The sequence below is a fragment of the Vulpes vulpes genome, chromosome 14, assembly GCF_048418805.1.
Source record: "Vulpes vulpes isolate BD-2025 chromosome 14, VulVul3, whole genome shotgun sequence".
Lineage (NCBI taxonomy): Eukaryota > Metazoa > Chordata > Mammalia > Carnivora > Canidae > Vulpes > Vulpes vulpes.
The window spans coordinates 50226820-50252470 of record NC_132793.1 but is presented as its reverse complement, the minus strand read 5'-3'; the positions used below and the strand labels follow the sequence as shown (position 1 = coordinate 50252470).

At 47.2% G+C, this 25651-nt stretch overlaps 1 protein-coding gene across 1 annotated transcript in view; it reads left to right on the top strand.

Moving 5' to 3' along the window:
* Window positions 1–23777, top strand: part of MAN2A1 (mannosidase alpha class 2A member 1) — a 159637-nt gene extending 135860 nt beyond the window's left edge. Inside the window, exons 17-22 of the mRNA XM_025992803.2 lie at window positions 403–536; window positions 3930–4071; window positions 6596–6729; window positions 13345–13539; window positions 19628–19738; window positions 20891–23777. Of these exons, the coding sequence (XP_025848588.1) occupies window positions 403–536; window positions 3930–4071; window positions 6596–6729; window positions 13345–13539; window positions 19628–19738; window positions 20891–21043 (869 nt within the window). The 3' untranslated portion in view covers window positions 21044–23777. The remainder of the gene's footprint in view (window positions 1–402; window positions 537–3929; window positions 4072–6595; window positions 6730–13344; window positions 13540–19627; window positions 19739–20890) is intronic.
* The last annotated feature ends 1874 nt before the right edge of the window (window positions 23778–25651 follow it).

Sequence of the window (25651 nt, the reverse complement as noted above, 5' to 3'; positions counted from 1 at the left end):
ATGTCACTGCTTCAGATTCCCGGTGTGTCTGGGGAAAGGCGAAGAAGGAGGTTCAAGTGGCCCTATTGGGGAATGGCAGTACTGGAGACAGGCGAGCGTGTCTGCTTTCCCCTCCAGGACCCGCTGGAGGATCATTTGCATGTTCTATTGCATCTGCATTTATCTCTTCCCAGCCTCTTCATCCTTCTGTTGAGTTACATGTGTTTTCTACCATCTGACAGTTAAAAGAAAAGAAAAGAAAAGAAAAAGGGTGAACAGTGGCATAGTTAGCATGAAAAATAGTGAAGATAGGAATAGAAAACATGAAAATGTGTGTAACTTTGGAAGTTCCTCTACAGTATATTTAAGAAAGGTGGAACAAATAAATTTTTTATTAATGTGTATATATTCTTTTAAATTTAGGAATAGACGGGCAGTCTGTGGAAGTTTCAAATATCGTGGACATCCGAAAAGAACATAACCGTGAGATTGCAATGAGAATTTCCTCCAGCGTAAACAGCCAAAACAGATTTTATACTGACCTGAATGGATACCAGGTGACTTTCCTTTAAATATAAATGTTTAAGTACTGGCTATAACCGTGCGTGACTTTTATATGTGATAATGGGCCAGTTAAGCGTATCTTTCAAAGGCTCTGAAATTAAGTTTACAAATTAACTCTAAAGTAAAACTGAATTTTAACAGGTACTTATTGCTTCTATATGCAACCAGATTTCCAAAGTTAGAACAAGTATTTGAGAGATGGGTTTGTAGAACAGCAGATTTTAAGGATGTATTTTTTTTCCTTTTTAAGATTTTATTTATTTATTTGAGAGAGAGTGGGAGAGCACTTAAGCAGGGGTAGCAACAGAGGGAAGGGGAGAAGAAGGCGCCCCGCTGAGCAGGGAGCCCGATGTGGGACTCTATCCCAGGACCCCGGGGCCATGACCTGAACCTAAGGCAGCTGCTTAACTGACCGAGCCCCCAGGTGCCCCAGGATGTATTTTTTCAAAGACAGATTTGGTGACTGCATGTTATAAGTGTCTTGATACCAAAATATATATGAATTTATTGATTAAAAGAAGGGAAGAGTTTCTCTGAAAATTAACCCATTACTGCATTATACATTTAAAAGTATATATGTAATAAATTAAATATACACAGACCATTTTCTTGAGAGAGGAAAAAACATATACTCCATCAATCCCTAATTACGTTTCTATTAGACCATGTATGGGTGTTTACCTTTATGCACACACACGTGGACATAGACATAGACACAGAAATGCAAGCATATATCTGTTTAGAAATGTGGGTGGGTGTGCATTTAATCAAAATGTTCACAAAATAGTTTGAAGTAGTAATGAGAAAATGGACTCAAAATTTTTCCAGATTGTCAACTCTCTAATTTAATAGGCCTCTTTTGATTGTTACCTAAATTTCTGTACTCAGAATATGTGTTTGATAACATATCTTTGAAATAATACTATTAAAAACATTAGCGTGTTTTTGAGACATTAGCATTTTAGAGATTTCTGGCTATGAATAGAAATAATTTCCCAACAAATGCTTTTACTTTGTCTGATTTTCAACTGGGTTGAGTGGAAGGGATTGTGAAAATTTTCTCTTCTACAATTTCCTGCAAAGGTTAAATTTAAACCTTTTTCCAAAGCATAAAATATTGCATTATACACTTTGAATTTACATGTTAATTCTTTCACAGCTGTTTGGTTTTCAAATGAAGCCCCGATTTTATGGTGATTCATTTTCCTCGTGTACAAAAGAAACTCTTTTCTTAAAATATTACAGAAGCAATTATTTGTATGTGTGGGTGTATACATGAATGGGGGGAGAAAAACTTAGTAAAAGTGGATAAAAATGTGAATTTTTAAGGATCGAGCATTCGAATAAATGGGAAAATATTAATTCTAAATTTGTGATCTGAGTATTTCTGCTTTTTTTTTTTTAATTTTTATTTATTTATGATAGTCGCACAGACAAAGAGAGAGAGAGAGAGGCAGAGACACAGGCAGAGGGAGAAGCAGGCTCCATGCACCGGGAGCCTGATGTGGGATTCGATCCCGGGTCTCCAGGATCGCGCCCTGGGCCAAAGGCAGGCGCCAAACCACTGCGCCACCCAGGGATCCCGTATTTCTGCTTTTTAAAGAGGCCATTTTTTAAACCTTAGGAAGAGTGGTCCTTGGGCATAACTAGAAATCTAGACCCGCAGGTAGGCGGTGAGGGTGGCAGCCCCATCATCATGACAGTGAATGTCCTTTTCACTGAGTATACAAGTTAATTTGAATGGAAAGATCAGGATTAGAAAGATGAATGGAGAATCCCTTTTTTAAAGATTTTATCTATCTGTTCATGAGAGACACACAGAGAGAAGCAGAGAGACAGGCAGAGGGAGAAGCAGGCTCCCTGCAGGGAGCCCGACGTAGGACTCGATCCCAGGGCTCCGGGGTTACGGCCTGAGCCCAAGGCAGACGCTCCACCACTGAGCCACCCCAGGCGTCCCAGGAGAATTCTTTCGTAGTATCTTTTCATTTTTTTCTATTTTTTAGTTTTAGCATTTTACAGTTGTTCCTTTAGTTTCTTAATTCCCTGGGCCTGTGATACAAATTACCACCAACGAGGTGGCTTAAAACAACAGGAATTTACTCTGTCGCAGTTCTGGACACCAGAAATCCCAAACCAAGGTGTCTTGAGAGCCACATTCCCTCTAAGGGGAGGGAGATGTGCTAGCTTGCCATTCCCAGCCATTCCGGGCACCATCAGCTTGCAGACCTGGGTGCCTCTGCCGCCACAGCATGCCTGCGGTATTGTCCTTGGGTCTCTCTGTGTGTCCCCTGCGTGCAGATTTCCCTCTTAGGAGGACGCCGCTCACCGGATTCGAGACCACTCTAATCGGGTATAACTGGATTATGTCTGTAGGGATCCTGTTGCAAAATAAAGTCACATTCACGGCTTGTGGCTGGCCATGAATTCTGGGGGACACTATTCAGTACGGCCAGTAAGTTGAAGGACGCCCTACAAGGTTGTCGTAAAGACTAAAGATGGTATTGGTGAAACACCCAGTACTGTGCCTGGTGCTGATGGGCGCTCAGTACGTGTTCTCTATTACGTTAACTTTGTACTTCTTTCTTTCTTGAGAGCTTTGTCAGACTTTTCATGAGCTGAACAGCAGAGATGTCATTTTTATGTGGTATGTGTAAGATACCTGATAACACAGGCTCTGTTTGATGTCTCCTCCTGAGGTTTGAGTGAGTCTCCTTGACCCCAACCAGCCTAGTGCACTTTCAGTCAAAATATAACCGTATTTCACGCATTCACATGCTAGACCAGGAAAAATTGAAATACAGAACTGTCTTCATTGAAACTAAACAAGAAGAGTAAGCACTGAATAATTCTTGAATATAAATACGAGTTTTATTATTTTAATGTAATATGTTAGAGGATTTGATGAGGGGATCTGTAGTATTTATTAAAACTGATTCAAGAATCATGAGATTTTTTTTAAAGGGGATAGAGAGCTATTATGCTTAGCATTCATTACAAAAGCAGTGTGTTAGATTTAGATGAGAAATGAATACTTAATACCTTTATAATTTGTTTTATGCAAATATTGGAAAGCTAGAAGACTTTTGTTAAGGATTTTTATTCTGAATTTAAATAGGAATGCCTATTTTAAAAACCTGGATAAGTCCTAACTTTCTCACTTAAAAGTTTTCTGAGATCCTTGTGATTTTTTTTTCATATTGTTTCGAAGACTTTTAATTTTTAAAATAGCTCTTCCTATGAACAAGAAAGGATGCAATACCTTTTTCTCTTTGGAAGAAAATCATCTATAGGCAGTACTAATTTTTTTAAAGTACATCTGTAAATATCATTTGATTTCTTCTTCTTCTTCTTTTTTTTTTTTTAAAGTCAACTGTTTGGTCTTGTAGATTCAGCCTAGAATGACAATGAGCAAATTACCTCTTCAAGCAAATGTGTATCCGATGACCACAATGGCCTATATCCAGGATGCCAAGCATCGCTTGACATTACTCTCTGCTCAGTCTTTAGGGGTTTCAAGTTTGAAAAATGGTGCGTATTGTTTGGATTCTTTTTTTGCTCTTAACAAGTTTCAGTTCCAAGTGTATAATTTTTCTCTTGGTCATATGTATTAATTATCGTCTTCAGACACCACCTGCCTTCTTTTGAGGACCAGACTATTTAGTTAATTTTGGTTTTGTGAGAATAACATAAAATAATGTATTTCCTCCATCTTCTGTGAAGAATGAGGGACCTCAAACTCCATGAAACCATTGCTTCTTAAAGATAATTTATCTCTCCTGACAGCTCGTGGTTTGCACAAGCCTCTGTCATTGTCATAATTGAATGGCTGTGGAAACGCTCTGGAAGGCAAAGAGGAGAGGGTGCTGGGAGAAAAGTTAGAAATTCCCAGGGTTGCCCAAGTTCACAAAGGCGGGAGGGAAGGGTTCAGCCCCAGGTCCTTCTCTGAATCACATCGTCCCAGGGCACTACCACCTGAAAGAAGAAAGGGAGTTGAAATGACACAGATGGGGGGGGGGGGGGGGGGCGGAGAGATAAAGAGACAAAACTTTAAGGATTCCAAAAGAGAGAACTAGAAAGAGAAAATAAATCATAGACACAGATTAGTGTTTATAAAGCCTTCTATTGGTAGGTGATGCCCTTTATAATATGTATTTTTCATGATCATTTCTTTGCAGTTGCTCCTCTCTCTTACATATTAAGAGTTGCTAAGACAAATAAATATTAAGAACCAGGCAGGAAAAGGAGCGCAGGTGCCTGGCGTGTGTACCCTTTGTCACAAACCCACTTTTTATATTAGGCTTATGCATACGTTCTGAACATCCGCCCACACAAAGCATACTATTTCTCATTTTTATTTGTGGCTTTCATCACACAAAATCAGGAGATGAGGCCATAAAGACATTAATGCCATTATAAGAATAATAACGGCCTCCCACCAGGGTGCAGGCGGGGAGCGCGGGGCTGCCGCGTGCTGATGGAACAGCCGCCGCTCAGCGCCAGGCCGTCCTCGCCATGCGGAGGGGCCAGTTTCTGAGGAGCCCAGAAGTCTGGAATTTTTTTATGTTTTGATTTTTAAAAAATTAAGTCAACATTTACAGATTGGGACAATTTCCCCTAAAATGCCTAGATGTTGTTTGGGGGCATAGGAGCTGTATTTCTCAGTTCACCTTTATCAGGGGAAGGGACATAACCGTCCAGTTGGCGATTGCTCCAGTCCTAATGTCTAGCTCCCTATGTAAGAACCCAATTCTGAGAATTCAAGGCGGGGTTTAAAGATGGGTGGCTCAAGAGTCTTACCTGGCGCAGGTGCCCTGTGATAGGCACCCAAAGACGTTTGAATACCTGCAAACATGAAAACAATTTGAGTACACTCCAGGAGATTTACTTAGGCTCACGTATTGTGTGGACTAACATTTGGAGGCAGAAAGAAGAGAGAAATTGTGCTGATCTGGGTGTGAAGCCAGATCTAAGATTTAAGATCAAGCCCTAGGTGGCCACGGGGCAATTAGTCTCAGTGCCCGAGGAGCAAATTCTAGACGGTTGTGTCCTAAAATAAATATGGAGGTCGTGACAACCAAAATTCTAACCATCGCTGGGGGTTTTATGGATCCCTAATGAGAGAAGAAACAACTAAACAGACTTGGATTGACTGTGTCGGAATAATAGTCATTAAAATATTTTGTGTATTGCTTTTTTATGTCAAACGATCACTTTAATACCATGACAAATGTGAATGGGCAGATGGATGAATACACATATATTTTTAAGTATTTATGACTAGGGTTTTTTGTTTTTTTAGTATAAATATATGACTGTGGCCCTGGGTGTTTTTTGTTTTTTTTTTTTTAGTTTGTTTCGGTTAGAGTTTTTTAGTGTTTTTTTTAGTTGTTTTTTTTTTTTTTTTTTTTTTTTTTTTAGTTTGCAGTCTCAAAGCCTAACAGCTCACAACTTAAACTAGAAGAGGTGTGGAATTATTACACGGCAAATGCAAGAACCAAATATGACCTCTTTCTGAGCTCCAGGAAAGAGGAGAGTTGATGCCACTTATAATACCAGGGAGGGAAGGGGGTATGTGGCGGCTGTCTCCAAATCCTGGGGTTTCTTCAGAGGATCACCATGTATCGAGTAACCTAAATTGTCTTTCAAATCCTTGTTAGACTCTGTGCATCTGTATTTGTCTTGTTATTCAGTGTGTGATGTACGTTCCCTTAATGAGCCTCATAAACATCTTTAAATTCCAAATGCCGCCACTAAAAATTTTGGAGGACGTGATTTACATTTCAGGTTAATTTTTAAATCTCAAATTTTTGATCTGTCTCATTTTTTAAGTCTCTTAACCAGATTTTTAGCAGACAACAATGAAGAAGAACAGAAACACAATCCTGGTTTTTGCGTTTACACTAGTTGTTTTGAGAAAGCCCTTGTTGATACTGTGGGTTGTACGGTTCTGTGTCCTTGGCTTAAATCAGGATCGTGCCTAAACTTATGTGATCCTCCCTGGATGTTTGTATTAAATAACCCTGGCCAGTTTGTCTGTTTGTTTGTTTGTTAGGTCAGATTGAAGTTATCATGGATCGAAGACTCATGCAAGATGATAATCGCGGCCTTGAGCAAGGTGTCCATGATAACAAGGTTACAGCTAATTTATTTCGAATACTCCTGGAAAAAAGAAGTGTTGTGAATATGGTAGGAAAAAAAATAATTCGCACATTCTGATGTCGATTATTCTTTGCCACTCAAAATTTGAAATTATGACTTTCCACATTAATATTTTTTTTAATTATTTAGTTTCCAGTATTGAGATACCTTTATAAGAGAAACTGACAAGATGGAAAGATACGTAAGAAAACTTCAGTTACACTTAAGTAGGGTTTGTATTTAGGTCATCTTTTTTTTTTTTTTTTTTGCTTCTTATGTAGATGTAAAATAATGTTAAGGAACCAGTTGAGGTGAAAGTTTCTGCAATTATTTTGAAAGAAAATAAGCATTGAATTTAAGGATAGAACGTTAGCGTGTGCTTATTAGGAAATTAAGTTTGATTAGTAAAAATTTTTTTTTGAGACCTTAGTGTACTTATTCTGGTCTTAGACTCAACTGAAAACGGATTTACTCGTGTGTCTTGTTCAGTTTTCATTTCTCAAAACAAAACCCCAGCATCCCATTAAGCAGTCCGCCTAAAGCTCAGTTGGATGTAGACCAACATGACAATACCCTTCTTAGGGCAGCACAAGAGTCGTCACCCCTGTCCTCCCTACCTGACTCCTTCCCCACCTCCCATGGCCCTCCGCTCGGCCCTTTATTTCTTATTCTGCTCTTTCTTTCTTTCTTTCTTTCTTTCTTTCTTTCTTTCTTTCTTTCTTTCTTTTTTTTAAGATTTTTGTTTATTCATGAGAGACATAGAGAGAGAGGCAGAGACACAGGCATGGGGAGAAGCAGGCTCCCCGCAGGGAGCCTGATGCGGGACTTGATTCCGGGACCCCGGGGTCACACCCCGGGCCGACGGCGGGTGCCCCACCGCTGAGCCCCCCAACCCCTCCTTTTCTCCACCCCCCTCTGTGGTCCTTCCTGCTCTGGCGATAAAAGCCCCACATGTGTCTCCCCAGATCTGGTCCCCTCTTGGCCGCAGAGCCATCCCTCCCTGTGTCCTGCTCCTCAGACCCCCCGCCCTGCCCATCAGGAGCCTCCCAACGCCCTCCTCCCGGCCCGGCCTTCTCCGCTGCTCCCCCGGCAACACCCCCGGGGGCATCCCTCGTCCGCTCCCAGCGATGCTTCTCCATCCTTCTCCGTCCTTCTCAGTCCTTCTCCTCTTGGGCGGCGGTATGGCCACTGCGAGGACTCCGTCCTGCCCGAGCAGTTCCCGTGTGGCCGCTCGTGGACCTCGGCCGCCGCCCCAAGCAACCCCAGATGCTTCCCCAGTCGTTCCGCTCTTCTTTTCCTGCCGCGTTGGTTCTCGGTCAGGGTTGGTCTGCTTGGTCTGGTTTTTTTTCCAAAACTCAGTCTGACCTCCATGCCCCGTTCTTCATGCCCCGAGGTCTGGTCACCGGCCTCCCTGTGAAGGCCGCGGTCCTCGCACGGCGGGGAGCCCGTCCTGGGCCCGCGGCTCCGTGTGGCCCCCTCGCGCTGCCCCCCTCACCTGCTGCCCGGCCTGCGCCGCCGCCGGCACCTGCTGCCCGGCCCCCTCCCCTGCGGCCTGCGCCCCCGGCACCTGGGGCCCTGGGTTGTGGCTGTGGCCACAGCTCACCGGCTGCGGCTTGTACCCAAGCGCCCAGACCCGCCGCCCTCTGCCTCCTCAGAACCACACATCCAGGCGCTCCCCTGATCCTCGTCTTGCTCCTCTTTTGACCACGGCTCTGCTGAGCGCCGGGCCCTATTCCACTGCTTCTAGACTTGTCCCCGGTGGAGGAAGCACCGGATCTGTTGCACGAATGAATACGCGATGCACAATGAGTGAGCGGCTGTAGTGCCTCAGGCCACCGCATTACCCCTGCTGTGCCCTGCCCCATGCCCTGCCCTGTGCCCTATCCTGTGCCCTGCTGTGCCCTCCCGTGCCCTGCCCCGTGCCCTGCCCCGTGCCCTGCCCTGTGCCCTGCTGTGCCCTCCCGTGCCCTGCCCGTCCCACTGTGCATTTTCTCGCCCCACTGCTACATCCGGGGACTTGGGTCCTGCAGCTCCGGTGCCCCTCAGGGCCCCTGGCCTGTGGTAGGTGTTCCATAAATAAAACACCAGTTGATTGAATGAACCGGCAACAGCTCATTAAAGCAAAGACTTCTTCCAGGATCTAGAATCTTTTAGGAAAAAAGATTTTAATATCCATTTTTAGATGTCAGGATTTATACCAGTTCTTGGGATGCATGGTTTAAATCAATTACTGACAAGATAGCTTAATTTTAGGACTCAAACTGCATAGGAAAATCATTGTCTGAGTGCTGGCAGCTACACTCTTTCTCCTCCTGAAAATGTTTCTGGCTTTTATGATTTTTTTTCCTCTCTATATAGACACTAATTTGCAAAGCTTCTGTTAACTATGGCAGTAAGAATTTCCATGTCAGATCTATAAAGCTTTCACTTAGAAGGGAAATAATTTGTTTATTCCCATTCAAAAAACTCCTTGGATAGTAATTGATTGAAATTTGATCCAATGTGTTTGTAATCCTGTGTTGGTTAAATTTTTCTTTTGCTCAACTATAGATTCCTGGACTTAAATCAATAGTGTCTTTTAAATAAAAAATGAACTAGAGAAGAGAAAAATACGTTTTAATTTCTAGCGAAATTGATTTAAAAGACGTTCGATTAACAAACGCTCCATCCCGTATAACATGAACTTTCTAGACAGCGTCTTTATTTTCAACTCAGACTCTAGTGTTTAAAATGTCGATGGGGAGGCGCTGCGGCGAGGAGCCGGCTGTGTACAAGGAAGGCATCTGGGTGGAAAGTCCTAAGCCTGCAGCCCCCTGGGAGTAACCGGGGTGACTAAGGGGAATGGAGGCCTGTTCTCGAGTGTTCTGCGGAGACGCGGGGAGAACGGGCCCTGGCATGATGACAGTCGCCGTGAGATGTGCGGGTGTCCCGCAGATCGCTGGGGCCGTGTGATGGTGATGCTCATCCGTGCAAAATGACTATCATCCCTCTGGCACCGACCCTTTAGGTTTTGTTTCTTTGAGACTTAACTCCCTGTCCCTTCCCGCGTGGAGGACGCTGAACCGAGAGCTGGAAGTGTCCAGGCATTACAGCTGCGTCACTCTACCCTGGGATGCCAGCTCTTTACGTGGGAGGAGGGCCGGCCAAGAGATAGGAGATTAAGCCCGAATGCTTGCAGGGATCTGAAAAGATATGGAATGAGGGAGGCCGGTCACGTTTTACGGGCAAACACCTCGGTTAGGTGACCCCAGGGCTGTGATGAGCACAAGGACGCATCCCACCAAGGAGCTAGAACTCAGCCGCCCTCAAGGGAACGTGGGGGCCCAGGGTGACTTGGATCTCCAGTATCGTGGGGGCGGGGGGGAAATCACCTGTTTTGGGGAGTTTTTGTTATTGTTACTGACATTTTCAATGTGACACCTCCTGGAATTTTTTTCTCTGAGAGCTGGCCAACTGTTGAATACCACGCAGACCTCCCAAACCTATCTACAGGCAGATTTAGCCCACGTGTCACCAGGCTCCACCTCTGCACTAAATGAGATTTATTTCCAAATCTTACGATTCTTTATATTTTCACTGATTATTTCTTCTGTCTCTGGCTTTTTACTGCATCCTTTCCCCAACTGCATTTTTTTCCTCTCGTTTATTTATATTTGCTGGTTAATAGATGAAGTTCAAAAAAAAAAAAAAACCTTTATCGCGTTCCCACCAGGTATCAGGTTCTACTGAATAAGCAAAAGGGACTCAAAAATATCCTCTCTTATTATCTTAGGTCATTTATTTAGCAAGTTTTGATGTAGATGAATGGAAGCCTTTGATGTTTAGGGATCAGATAACTTAAGTGGAGCCCAGCGAGTAGTTCTGACGTGTGACATAGAAGGGCTGGAACCCAATGGAGAGCTCAACTTGGTGTGGCCTGGATCGGAATGTGCTAGAAACTATTTATAGTTTCACACAGGCTGCAAGGAGCAGGCTAGACTCAAACAGCTTGACGCCTCCCAGCCCACAAGAAACCCAATAATGTTGATAGTAGTGCGCTAGTTACTACAAGGCTGGGGAATTCATTTACCGCTTAAACAAACGCATAAAATTTCCTAAAGCAAACACGTGTTACAAGCCTTGGGTGTATCCTAAAGGTTACAGCTCAAAGACTCCCTTTCCAGGAGATTGATCAAAAAGTGGTAATTCGCCAGCTAAATATTTTGCTGAGACCCTCGTTGCTGTAAAAACGTCCAGAAAGGGCATGGATCGTGGAGCCTCCTGCGGGGTTCAGTCGCGCCCTGCCTGGCCGGTGCCCGCCGCCTTCCCAGCCCGGAGCCGCCGCGCCTCCTCAGCTCAGTGGGGACAGTGAAGGGCCCCGCTGCTGAGTTCTCCAAGGGACTTAGGTTTGTGACGCTGTTTGCTTCGCTGAGACCTTTCATGAACGCCTTTCTGAGTCTGAATCATTTTCTGAATCCGAAACTAGTTAAAGGATGAGACTCGTGCATTGGACTCCAAAAGGAGCTGTCTGTCCTACGAGGTTGGGTCACGGTTCCCGACCCACGTCCCCGGAGCTGTGTCACCCTGAGAGCTGAGATCCTCTCCGGGGGCTGTTAAGCTTGGGCTTCCTGGGGCCCACCCCTGGAGAGCCTGTTTAAGGAGATTTGGGCTAGTGCCTGAGGATCTGGGTTTAAAGCTCCCCAAGCCATTCTTTTTTTTTTTTTTTTTTTTTGAGATTTTTTTTTTTTTTTCATTTATTTTGAGGAAGAGAGAGAGCGCAAAGGAGCACACGGAAGGAGAGGGAGACGCAGACTCCCCGCTGAGCAGGGAGCCCAACACGGGGCTCGACCCCAGGACCGGGACCCTGGCTTCATGACCTGAGCCGAGGGCAGACGTGCAACTGATGGAGCCACCCAGGTGTCCTCTCCCCACGCCCAATATTGCTCCATGTGGCCAGTGTTGAGGAGCGCTGAGCATCAGGGGACCTGGCTGGGTCGGTGTGCACATCCCTGTTTGCGGGGTCTGCACAATCCATCAAGAAGTCTCCCACCTGCTCTCCTAGGCGTCCGGGGATTCCTCCAAGAGCCGAGAACAAAGCCAGAGAGCTCTTCCTGAATGTTATTTGACCTAGAAATGGACTTCATGCCTTCCGAGTCTCATACGGCAGGTGTCTTCTTTTCTGTTGGAATCTTTTATCTTTTATTACTGAAAAAGTGATTTTGTCAGCAATCCTGACCTACATTATGAAGTCCTTTGATCTTGGAGTACATTTAAAGTTTCTTGTTGAAACTGTTCCCTCACTATTCAACAACATGCGTGAAATTTCAGCAGTTCTGGAGAATATGATTTTATACGCTTTACTTAATCTGTCTTTCAGAAGAGGAGTGTGGAATGGGTACTTCGTTTTTACCGCTCTTTTAGACCTAATATTTTTTGTCAGCATCTTAATATTGCAGTGTCCCTCTGCTGCCTTTAATTTTTTTTCTCTCTCTCTCTCCATAGTCTGAATTGTAATGACATCTACAGTTCGCTGCTGGCAAGATGCTTGTCACTCTTTGCTAACACCCTCTGTTCAGTGCTAATCTGACATTCTGAGTTTTAAGCTCTGTATCTTCTATAAATCCTATCTTTTCACACAGATAAGTAGCCAAGCCTTTCATCTGAGCCCCATATTACAAAAAAAAAAAAAAAAAGGATGCAAAATCAAAAGTTATCAGTGAAATGGACAGTTTAAAAAAAAGATGCAAAATTAAATTTGTCCCGCCTGTCACTGCTGATCAGAAAACCTTTCTATGTAAATTATTTTCTCTTCTCAGTGTTTTTCTCTGTGTGCTTTTATACCTCAGGCGTTATTGGTTAAGGCTCTGCTTAGTCATTGATTTAATTGAGTGTGTCATCCACCATACGCATATGCCCAGCCCTGGCAGACATATTTAATGTTTGAACATCCTGAACCACTTATCCAGAAGTATATATACCATAGCAATGACTAAATTACTTTTAAATTATACTGAATAATTGTGTACTAGGTAAATATGTACTAACTACTCCATAACATACATGAGAGTTTTCGTTCAGTGGCAGTGATTGATCAAATTTAATGGACCATCAGGGATGCTACCTCTGTTTTTAAAAAATCTTATTTATTCCGAGAGTTCCCCCCCCCCCCAAAAAAAAAATCTGTCATTGGTTAACATCTATAGAGCATAGCTTTGGATCCCTACGAGGTGTCATGGTCTAGTTGAGTGTATAAATGAAACCACGAGAATATGATGGGTGACACCTGAGGGAGAAGAGATCACATTTGATGATTGCAAGAAGTATGGATGTCCCAACCCATCTACTTAAGGAATTTTGTGGTAGGTTGAGTTTCCGGAAAAAGTTACACTTTGTCCTAAAATGTTCGTGAAAAGTGTTGTCAGGGTTTTTAGCGCTAAAGCAATGGAGAAAAGCTACTTCTGAACAGGAGTTAAGTGGACACTGTTCATTTTCTTACATTGCTCACCGCCGAAGTTGATAAATCTGTGTGTCGTCTAAAGTTGTTATTTACAAAACCTAATAAAATTACAGTACGTGCTTACGGTTGCATTCTTTTCCTACCTAAACCCCGTCAAGTAATTCAGTCGATATTGTGAAAACTGCAAATATACAACACTTAAGCGTGTTTGCTTTTTTTCTTGATAGGAAGAAGAGAAGAAGTCGGTCAGTTATCCTTCTCTCGTTAGCCACATGACTTCTTCCTTCCTGAATCATCCCGTCTTTACAATGGCAGAAAAGGTCCCCGTGCCCACCCTCCAGCTGCTAGGGGAATTCTCTCCGCTGCTGTCATCTTTGCCTTGTGACATTCATCTCGTTAATCTGAGGACGATACAGTCAAAGGTATATCCCAAAATGCATTTATGAACAGTTACTTTTTGGAATGTATTTGATATAAGGGGATGAGAAGCGGAAAACAAATAACAGCCGACCCTTGCACAGCACGAGTTGGACCTGCACCCGTGCGCTTATTTGGATCATTTTTGATAAATGCAGTGCAGTACCGAAAATGTATTTTCTCTTCCTTATTATTTGCATGACATTTTCTTTTCTCTGGCTTATTTTAAGAATGCAGTATATGACACGTATAACGTACAAAATCCGTGCCAAACCGCTGTCCATGTTATCAGTAAGGCTGCCAGGCAATACTAGTCGGCTCTTAGTGGTTCTGTTTTGGGAGACTCAGAGTCCTGCGGATTTTTGACTCTGGGTGGGGGGTCGTCGCCCCTAACCTGCTGCGCCGTTGAAGGGTCAGCTGTACTGGGAGTTTCACTGTGCTTCCAGGAGCCGTCACGAGGACTTCACCTTTAGGCAAGATCGTTAACGCCTTTCATTTGACTGTGGCTCTGTGGTTTATATCCCACTCCTAATTTATGTTACTCCCAGAAAAGTTCTCTGTGGTGAGAAGGTCGGGGGATATTATCTTTTTACAGATAAGAAAGCAAAAGCTGGCCTAGGGTCACATAATAGTAGGTGGGACAACAGGCCTTAAGATGAGCTCTCCTGGCATTTTCCATCATTTCTCCTTCGTAGCCAGTGTCTCTTGAGGAGTCAGAGAAATAAGAAGCATTGCTTTTAATTAATTTTGCATCAGAAGCCATGTACATTCATCTCTTTCTCCTGAAAGTCACTGCAACTCCGACCTTTGCATTGAAAAACCAACTGTTTAGAGACGTCTAAAGATCCACTAGAGGAAGAGCAGGGGAAGATTTTAGTAGATAAGGAATTTTAACGCAGTTGCCCTGGTTTTGTTTGCATGTATGCCTGCTTTTAAAGTCAGTGATTGCATTTGCAAAGAATAAAAATCCGGCATTTGACATCGTTTTTAAATTCGGTAGAGCTGTTTTGATATTGTGAACTGACATATGCTTGGCTGGAAATAGTACACGCTTCGGGATTCCGTAGGAAAAGTGATAAATGGCCTGAGTATGAAAAGGAGAGAATGTTCATGTTTAAAGACAACATAGGAAGAGAGAATGTTTAGCTTTAGAGCAAAGAACTAAAGCAAACCAAGTAAAGTTAAGGATAAGTGCCTGCAAATTTGAACACTTAAGGCTTTTACGGCCTGTGTAGGAATATGCATAAGGCTTGTAATAGTGAGTACGGCTGAACACAGGAGGCCTGGGTATGTCTGCGCATGTCAAAAGTCTCGTTTGATCATGTGAACCCACCTGCAGGCTGTACTTCTTGCCCTACAGTTACAGCTAGAGGCACCAGGGAAACTGTCGGGACCCAGCCAAGACGGCAACCCCTGGCTCTTCTGAAGCATCGATTCTGGTGGGAGGAGAAAAATAAGAAAAAATTAAGAGAAACGTAACATGAGTTAGATGGTGACCAGCGTTCGAGCGGGTGGGGGAAAGGAGGGAAGGATGGTTCTGGAGGATGACAGGGGTTTGCATAGTGTGGTTGGAGGAGGACGTTGCAGAAAGGGTGTGAATGGAATAAGACTGAAGGAAGTTGGGGAGTGAGACTCATGCAGATTTCTGGGGGTCGAGTGGTCGGGCAGTCAAGAGCAAGTGTGAAGTCCTAAACGTGGGTGACGTGGTGAGAACAGAAGCCCCGCGCCAGCTGGCCTTTTCTTTGATCCCTTGCTGCATCCTGTTGCCCAGAAGAGTGTCTGCATGTAGTAGGGATGGAACAAATCCTATGTGTTCTCTCCAGGACTCTGCCATAATTGTGGGTTCACTTTTCCACTCCTGGAGACGGGTCGCCTCCCTGAGTTAGATGAATCCATAAGCTGAAGGGGATCCAGGGATGGAGGGGGCGGGGGTGGTTACGGAGGACTCTGAGCCTCGGGTGGCTGCCTCTGGGCACGGCTGCAGGGGATGTTAGCCACCTGAGGATCTGGGGGCTCCTGGGGCGCCCAGCGGCCACTGTTCCTTGGCCTCATTCCTAGATGACTCTGTCCCATGCTTGTTTTCCGGATCCGGTTGTCTAGAGTCAGTGCGTGTCGGGTTTCGTGGTCTGCCGTCTCGGGCTGGCCCTTGTTTCCCAGCCCCCTCTTTTCTGTGGTTACCTGCTGCTTTCATTCCTCCCGCTGATGCCTGTCTTCTTGTCCTACGATTCTCATCACTTGCCAGACCCAGAGCTCCGCTGCCGCTCAGTCAGTGCAGGCCTTCAGGCACTGGGCCCTCCGCGGTCCGGCCTCCACTCACTGTACCCGTGTGGTTTCCCGTTGGCTCTTCACACCCTTAGACGTGTGGACCTTTGGCCGGGTGCTGACTCCGCTCCCTTTTATGGCCAGCTGGGCCGGCCTCAGGTGCGTGCTGAGGGACGGAGAGGATAATGCTTTCGAGCCCTTTGAAAACAGAAGCGCTCTGTAAACACCGGTCGTTGTCCTGGTGGTACCCGGAGTACTTGCCAGCTCAGGTGCAAACTGAGGTGTCAGCTGAGCACATAGTTTGACCCAGAAGAATAAAGACTGAAATGCTGATGCTTAACCCTAACCAGCCTGCTGGTGTGGGGTCAGAACTCACGACTTGGGCTGGTTTTGCTGTTTTGCATTATCCCATTCACCAGTGCTGGCTCCTGGGTTGGTCATTGACTCTTAGCACAGCTGTTCCAAGGCTCACCAGAGACCCAAGGGGGGTGCATCTGTCCGTTCAAAATCACTTCTCGAAAGAACTACTTTCTGTCCCTTGACCTCTGGTAACTCTGATAACAGGAAAATAATCCTGGAAAGCAGCCGACGTAAGTACTGAATCAAAGAAAGCTCAGTACTTTAAAGATGTCGAGTGCCATTTCATGGTTGCACCAAAAGAAGACAAAGGGGACTTGGAGAAAATCCAGAGCCAGGCCCCGACACCTGGGACCGCACCCCTCCCCTGTGTGCCGGCAGCTCCAGCCCTATGGTAACCCATCGTTCCTTCGGAGGCTACGAAGCGTTTTTGCCCCTGAAGTGGTGTCGGCATAGCTCTTGGCTCCTGGGCCAGACCGGAGCTCTGCTGGGCCTGCGTGAGTGGGCGCTCCCCTCCCGCCCCCTCCCCATGTGTCCGTGGGAAACGTGGCCCGTCCTTGACGTGACGAAGACACATCTTTGTTGCTGCCTCACTTCCTCAGCGGCAGCGTGGTGGACGAGGTGGACGGGGCCCCTGCTCCCTGGCCACTGCGTGAAGGGTCCGGGCGTTCGGAACCAGGACCCGGGGAGAAGGGGGTTACGGGCTCGAGGCGCGGTGAGGGAGGCAGCGTAGGGCCCCGGGTGCACGCACCTCCACGCTGCTTCCGTGTCTCCAGCTACCCGACCTCGGGGTCGGTGTGTCCGGGTCCCACCGGGGACATTTTGGAATGGAGACTTGGACTATTTCCCCATCCCTGAGGCTGTGACTCTGGGGGTCTGGGGTGAGGAACATACGAGTTAGTCATGCTTAAGGACCTATGATTCCAGAAATTACCATCATCGCCATTCAGCCAATTGGGAAAGTAAGAGTTAGAGATCGAGTGGCTGAGGTGGCATCACCCGGCAGTAAGCGGCGTGCTCCGGGCTCACACGGCCGTGTCCTCATCCGGTGGCTGTCCGGGGCCCCCGCGGTGCCGTTCGGCTTCTTATGGCCTCTGTTCCTCACGGGCCAGTTCTTCAGGAATTGTTCCATGTGGGTAGATGAGGTTATGATTTTACAGAAGCATGTCTTGCCCTTATTTTTCTGTTTTTGGGAAAAACGAGTCGTATGTCGTGCATTCGCAGTTGGACGCAGCGGGGCCCAGACACCCCTCAGCTCCACCAACGGCGCATAGGGCGCAGCGCAGGCCCCTGTCGTGGGTGGCCGCCAGCCCCCCCTGCATGCTCGGCCCCCTCTCTTCTCCTTAGCATCCCTTCTTCCTGGACCGTCAAAGGCCTGAGCCGTTGACAAAGGTCGTGTAAAGGCCTGAACGCTGGGGGCCCAAGGACACCACCAGCGTGCGCGAGCGGCCCGGGCAGAGGACGCCGGGAGAGTCCAGGGACATGGGCCCCCTGGGACGCAGAGCTTTCCGGGCCCGGTTACCCCGCCGCACACCGCATCTTGTCTGGGAGGGTGTCTGCTTGCTTGCTGCATATTCAAGTAAAGTTCACAGTTTCCCTACTTTGAAAAACAGTTTTCTTGGAAATAAAATGACGAGACAGACTTTGAAGCCGAGGAACTGCTGCTTTGCCTCAGGTATTTTTGCTAGAAAACTGATACTTTCATGAATATTTGATTCTTCAAAACTTGGACAAGACGCCTGCTCCTTGGGTTGGCGTTCTGGTCCCTGAGGGGGTGACGCGGCCTTAGTTTTCAGAGAAGGGCTCACGCTCCCCTCCACCCTGCGGGTTCCTTCTTGCGACCGTCCCCCCTGCTTCTGTACTGTCTGACTGTCTTGTGAAAATCACGGCAGAGGCGGAAAGATGCCCCGTGTCCTCGGGCTTCCGACGTCCTCGCCCCCCCTGCATGTGCAGGGCCTCGCCCGCCGTCACTCCCGAGGCAGCCGTGGGGCATCGTTGCGCTGGCGCCTGTTACGGGCTCAGCGGGCACCCGGGCACCAGGCGCTGGGCTAGGGCGACGGGTCGCAGGCACCGGAACGTCCTCTGCCACGGTCACCACGACACCGTCGCTTCTGGCGCCCCCCCACCCCACCCCGTGGCGGGACCAGGGGCGGCTGCAAGCAGCGGGGAAGTCAGACCCTGGGCGTCAGGCGGCCCGGGTTCTGAGCCGGGTTCTGACCCGCTTGCAGCTCTGTGCCTGCACCCGGTGCCGGGCTGGCCCAGGCCGCACCCGCCACCCTGTCTTCAGAAAAGATGTCTCAGTGACACATTTGAAAACCAAATCCCCTCGTGAGGACGATTCAGAACCCAGACACGTTGGTTGTCGTCCGTGGCCACGGAAGAGAAGAGGGGACCTTTCTCCCCACGGGTCAGTGCTGAGCATGCTCCCCTCTGTTCTGCAGCCTTGCCTTACTTAATTCTCCCAAGGATTTATTTATTTATTTTTTATTATTTTTTTTTTCATTTATTTATGATAGTCACACAGAGAGAGAAAGAGGCAGAGACATAGGCAGAGGGAGAAACAGGCTCCATGCACCGGGAGCCCGACGTGGGATTCGATCCCGGGTCTCCAGGATCGCGCCCTGGGCCAAAGGCAGGCGCCAAACCTCTGCGCCACCCAGGGATCCCTCTCCCAAGGATTTTTAATTTATTTTGCTTATTGTCAGAAGCATCTTCCCCTTTATTAAAAAAAACTGTAATTTAGAAATTTGGAGCACCGTCGGCATCCTTACTGAAGTGGACACAAGAAATTTTACTGTAAGAAAGTGTATCTTGATCCCTGTAGCTGACTTGTCGTGTTCCGTAGTTTTCTCTCTGCCTGCACGAGAAGAATAGCGCCCGTAATGTGAATTTAAATGATACATCAAGCTAATAAATGTGGTTGGCCTAGCAAGTGATAAGCATAACTAATTCAATTTAAATGTCTTTTATATAAAAATAATGAACCAGTGCATTAAAGATTAAAAATGTTAATGCAATTAGCAAAAAATTAGCATTCAATAAAGAAGCGTGTTGCAGTTTGGGGATGGATGATGATACATCATTCGATGACCAGATAAGGACTGAAGTCGGGGATACTTTATTCAGCTGATGTATACCTTAAACGTGAAATAAACAGAAATGAAAATGCTTTCTTTGAAGAAACTTTGAGGCAACAGCGTGTGACCTGTGGCCAGAAGGACGCCCAGGTCCTCGGGGGCTGCACAGGGGACCAGGGCACGAGACAGCTTAACCAGGAGCCTTAAAATGTGACGTCCCCTGCCTCCTGGTGGGGGCGGGGGGGAGGGGCAGCAGGTGCAGCGGGAGCGAGGGACCTGGGCGGGAGGGTGACCTTCCCTGGCTTCACAGGTGAGGTGGGCGCGGGGGGGTGGGGTGCAGTGGGGTCGCCACGTGCCCGAATGTCAGCGTGCGTGTGGGCGCTCTGCTCCTCTGCAGGTGGACGGCAGGCATTCCGACGAGGCAGCCTTGATCTTCCACAGGAAGGGGTTCGACTGCCGCTTCCCCAGCAGAGCCACAGGGCTGCTCTGTTCCACGACCCAGGGAAAGGTGAGCTGAATGGGATTTTCTCAGCCAGCCTCTCCTCCAGAACACGTGCACGCCTGAACGCGACGTCCGTCGTGCCTGGGCCTTCAGTTGCCGGCCCGCGGGGCGTCTTCCCCCATGCCCCCAGCCCCCCTCTCATGGGCTCATGCAGGATCCCATCGGTGAAGTCTCCACGGGCCTAAGCAGGTGTTGTAGGAACTACAGCGGGGCAGGGGGCCAGGGAGGCCGCAGGAAGCAGGACACTCGCCAGCCCCCCGGGAGAATGCGGCTCTGGATCTCCTGATTGACCCAGATCTGCACAGGGCCTCCTGGTGCCGGCCCGACAGTCCTCGGGCTGACCTTGCTGACCTTCCTCCAAGCCTCTCCTTGGAAGGAAATAAACGTCCAGGCTTCAGCCCCCGGCTCTGAGCAGGTCGTGCTCCGAGGACACAGTTGACTGGCACCGGGGCAGGTCTGCTCCTTGGGGGAGCTCAGCGGACCCCGCTCTTCTCCAAAACCTCACAGATACCCTGTGCGCCAGACTCCAGGGATTCGGTTCCAACCCTACAAATTAGGGTGGGTGTAGGGTTGAAAAAGGGTTAAAGGAAAATATAGGAGAGGGTCGAAATCCAAGGGGGACCCTGGGATGTGATGCAGGGAGACGAATCAGGATAACCTGCCTGGGTGAGAGTAGGACCTTCCCAGCAACCCCGCACCCTCAGGATGAGACTCCCTGGCACAATGAGTCCTCCTCCTAGCGGGCCTGTGTCCTTTCAGTCTTTGGAAACAAGAGGAACCACGATTGTCAGGTGTTAAGGGTCGAGTAAAGGAGGATACGGATGTTCTTAAAGCTTGCTGGCTTGTAGGTGTTTTCTCTTTTATTGAAAAAATAGCCCCTGCACACGGTAAGTTGTAAGAAATACGGAAGGAGAGCGTAGAGCGAGCCGCCGTCCGGTTACCCTTCTCCTGGGTGGTCTGTGCGTCCAAGCACTCCTAGGTGTATCTCCTCTCCCCTACCCCCACCTCCCCATTATCTTTAGAAGGAGACTTTAAATACACTGTTGTCACTCTCCTACTATGTTCCACTGAATAAATACATAGATGTGCTACTAATCTCTCTTCAAAGTGACCTAACTGTGCAACTTTTTTTTTTTTTTTTTACCATTTACTTTCTAGATTTCGGTACAGAAGCTTTTCAGCATGTTTACTGTCGCAAGTCTTACACCTTCCTCATTATCCTTGATGCATTCACCTCCAGACGCCCGAAATATAAGCGAGATCAACTTGAGTCCCATGGAAATCAGCACATTCCGAATCCAGTTGAGATGAACCAGGCTTTCAGATTTGGATTGGGAAGCAGTTGTCTTTTACGCCCTTCTCGGTTTGACGTGCAATAAGGAAGCACATTATTTTAGCTTCTGGCTACTGTGAGGACATGAATTCTGTGATTATTACTTTTTTTTTTTTTTTTTTTTTTTTACCAGTACAGAAAGAAAGAAAGGAAAAAAAAAAAAAAAAGCCATGCTCTAGCCAATTTTCTTTTTTTAAGTTCCATCCACGAACCACCACCTTCAGTATGAATCGATGCAACGACGAAGGAAGAAGTGTCTAAAGCAGCCTCTCCACAGATTGTATCTCAGGTTAAATGCTAACTAAACTCTATCTGTGTTGGGGGTTGTGAAGAGATTGTTACAAGTGTTCATGTTGCCGGTCCTTCATTAGTTTTACAAAAATACCCATTTTTACCAAAACGGAATTTAAAAACAAAAACAAAAAACCGGTGGGTAAATAGCTAATGGCCAAAATGGTTGCAGTCATTCCTACACAGTAGGAGAATTTCGTGTATTGAAAAATGTGGAAAAGTGCAATCCGTCAACCCTTGCGATCTCTATACATAGTTGATCTCCACACCTTTTTTCTAATGTACCACTCGACCCCTCCCTTCTCACCCTTTGTACGTCTTTCCAGAAATAGCAGATTTTGAATCATTCAGTAGTAGAAAAAGAGGCATATTTTCATTACTTGACAATGTGGGATAGGTGCAATTTCTTCCATTGTCACTAAAATCGAAGAAGCAATTCCATAGGTACCGTGACCTCTTCTGGGTACCTGAGGTGTCTTTTTACGCGGCTCATTTGAATACAGAGGTTCAGAGAGGGGTTTTTCTATTTTAAAAAATATATAACCATATCAAAATAAATGTGCCTTATTTTTTTATAAGTCTTGTTAGATCTTTTTGGTGTCCATGTTGCTGTCTGAGGAAGTGGGGAGGCGGTGGGGGGTGGGGAGGAGGTGGGTACTTTCTACGGCCTGTGAGGTGCGTCCGTTTTGCCTGCCGACGCTGGCCACGTTCTGCTCTGTTTCATTAAATTTGTGGTGATGTTATTCTAAACATTTTGACTATTTGAATGTACTGAGATGTCAGAAAACAAAACAAGGAAGAAAAATACGTTAAAATATGCTGCTGCCAACAAGACTGCAGCTTGACGCTGGGGTTTTGTAACGTGCAAAACCCACACGCTGTTTCCATTGGATGGGAGGGAGCTCTAGGAAGGAACGCTTTAAGGGGGACCCCATTTTCAACCCCGCTTATAGGTAGCTCGTCAGGATTTACCTTATTAAAGGACACGTGTGCCCAGTGAATTCCAGACTTGTGTACGTGCTCACCCGAGAGTGAGGTTCCAAGCCCATGTGCCATTACCGTACTTCTGATCAGATTTATTTGGGATCGTTCTCAACGTGACACTCAAGAGCGACATTGGAAACACTTAGAATATTCAGTTTTAGGATAGAAAGGATTCATGGAGTCTGTACACTTTTGAAAAAAAAAAAAAAAAACGCTCGCTGTGTTACCTAACAAATCCAGCGTTCACTGATTTTTAAACTTCCTTTTACCTCCTGCCCTTCCAACGTCTTTACAGAGAAGTTTAGACCTAACTTCTGTTTCACCACCACGTAGTCTGAGGATCATCTGTGGTTTCTTTTTTGTTATCAAGATGCAGCTCCTAAGATTATCATTATATTAATAAGTTGATAAACTTTTTTCGCCTTTAATAACTAAGGAAACAATACTAGTGTTGATGCAGATATTATAAGGGAGTAATTTCATGCAATAAACATGTACTGTAAGTTTCCTTCCTCATTTTGGGGCATAACCAACTAAAAGAAGAAGAAGAAAAGAAAAACACTTCCTTTTTGTGGACATCTACAGATGTTTAGGATTGCCAGAAGCAAATCCCAGGAATAAGATGAGTATTTTCATTGCATCTTAAATGTAAAACCTTCCTTTGGGAGTTCACTGTGTCCTGTGGTTAAGTGGATGTGCTTAATCATCCTGGAAATTCTGATCAGTCGAAATAAAAAAAAAAAATCTTGATGCAATAACAGTGGTTTTGCCACTCCTGGTTGTTCGAGGTGGATCTGTCCCAGGTCGGTTGGGGTCTTACTCAGTGTGCTTTGCCACCAGCTGTTCACAGGTAGAGCAGAAATTCTCTTTAAACCAGCAAGTTTCTGCTTTTTATTTTTAGAACAAATCATCAGGGAAATGAAGAGAGGATGCTTTTGCTTTGGGTTGTGGTCAAGAACTGATTAAATAATTTAGTGTCTCTGGCACACACTGAAAACCATAGACTTCAGTTGTGGTCTCGGCATATTTGTTTGCTTAGGTTTTATTACATTTGTTATCACAGATGTTCAGTTGAGCAAGTAGTTCGATTCCTTTCTGTGATTTTTGTTTTTTATTTTTTTATTTTTTGGGGGGGAAATTCGAGCTTTTACCTGCAGTGTTTGAGAACTCGGCATCCTTGTTTTCTTCAAATACCAATTAAAATAAAATGCTGTAAAACGTGTCGTGAAACATTGTAATTACCTTCCCATGTCTTTGTTGTACTTGTGCCAAGTGTTTTCACATTCCTTTGTCCGGAGGAAAATCTTTGCTTTCATTTTGATTATGTTGCTTATCTCGGAATCAAATAGGTTTTGATATTTTTCTCTTGGAAGATTTTATATCTTTTTGGGAATATGTAATATAAGATCTCTAATAAAAGATAAACCTTACCACGTACCTAGGCCTCTGGAGTGCTGCTTACCTCTTACAGTCTTTGGAAGAAAGAGTCTTTGGAAGAGTCGGGGGTGGACTAGGGAGGATCTGTCCTTTGTGTTCCTTTAGGAACGAATCACTCCTCCTTTGGCCCAGTTCTAGTTGGAACGTGCGGTTTGAGAGAACAAGGGGCAGATGGGGGCGGTGGTGAAGTTTGGGGGTGGGTTTGGGGTCGCCTTGGAGGGCGGAGTCCACGGTCGCGGGGGCGGGGGGGGGCCTTCTGGGTCTGCTGGAGGGGCAGGTTCTTGTCGGATTCCATCTATCGCAGGACAGAAATGAGAGTCAAGGCAACGCCTGAAGCTAAGAGGATCCCTGTGAGCTGATACGGTGGGTTGGGAGCGTGGGATCCGGGGCTGCTGCCGGCCCGCTGCCCCCCCACACCCCGTGTGGGAGCATTCTGGGGGGGCCCTCAGCGGGGGGTGGGGGTGCTGAAAGGTCCCTACGCCAGAGCTTCATAGGGGCTAGGCAGGCGTGAGGCCCGCTGCCTGTGGAGTTTGTGCTCGGTTGGGGTGACCCAGCAAAGAGGCTGCTGCACTTGTAATCTCTGTGCCAAACTGCAGAAACTTAGAGAATCATCCGTAAAAAATTTCATCAGCAGATGATGAAAATTGCCTTCGGCTCCATAATACTTGATTATCAACATGCCTAAATCATTTGATTGTTAGAACTTGTTAAAGGGGCGCCTGGGTGGCTCGGGTCCTGATCCCGGGGTCGTGGGCCGGAGCCCCGCATCGGTGTCCCTGTGCAGTGTAGGGCCTGTCGCCCCCTCCCACTCTCCCTGCTGTGCCTTCTCTCTGCCAGATAAATCAATAAAATCTTTAGGGGGGAAAAGAACTTGTCAAGAAAGACGTGATTTCGGTGGACTGTGCTTGCCTGCCTCCTGGTCTAGGTGGCCGTGAGTGGCCGGCCGAGGGGTGGTGGGGGCAGCAAGGCCCTTGGCCCACGGCAGCCCGGGTCAAGGGCAGACGGGGACCCAGGAGGCAGGGGCCAGGTGTGCGGTGACGTCCCCCGGGGTCTGTCCTTACCTCTTGGTTTTGCTTTCCTCTCAGTTGTCCTCGTTGCCAGGCAGGGGCTGCACCCGTGGGGGCGACAACGGCCACCTGGTGACCCCGGTGACACGAGAGCACCTGCAACCTCAGGGCAGGTGACCCGGGGTCGGAGTCGCCGCCTGTCGTCTGGCTCGGGTGCTAATGACGGTGGTGAGGACAGAGGGTCAGACACGTGGAGCCCACCTGGGTTCCCCGCCTGCACCCCCCAGAGCAACCGGGATCCTGGGACCAAAGAGGACGGCAGGCGACGTGGAGTCCTGGGTCGGCGACGTGCGGACATCGCGGAGGGAAAGCAGGTGCACGGCCCGGGAGGAAGCACGGCCGGTTCCAGTCCAGGAACATTTGGTAGGAGACCAGACGTGAGGTGGTTGTGCAAGGACGCGGGTCTGATTCCGGAGCACACGTGTGTCCCCTGTAGGCCGTCGGGGGGGCCCCCAGGAGGGCAGCCGCCTGCGCACCCCAGGAGGCTGCTTTCAGCAGGAACCCGTGGCCCCCCTGGGGCGCCGTCGGCCGTGGGACAGGCCCACGCGAGGCCAGCTCGCAGGTGCCAGCATCTGGCCCAGCGGCCGCGCTGTCACCTGGAGACAGGCCGAGATGCAGCGTCCCTGGCCTCCCGTCACCCCTGCTGGGTCGCACTCTGTGCTTTGTGGAGACCCCGGAGGACTCTGGTGCGCACTGAAGCCCAGGCCTAGAACATTCCTCGGGAGCGGGGTTCCTCTCTGCTCTTCCCCAGCTCTTCTAAATAGCTCTTCGCCGGGATTCCCGTGTCCTACGGTGTCTAGGAAACGG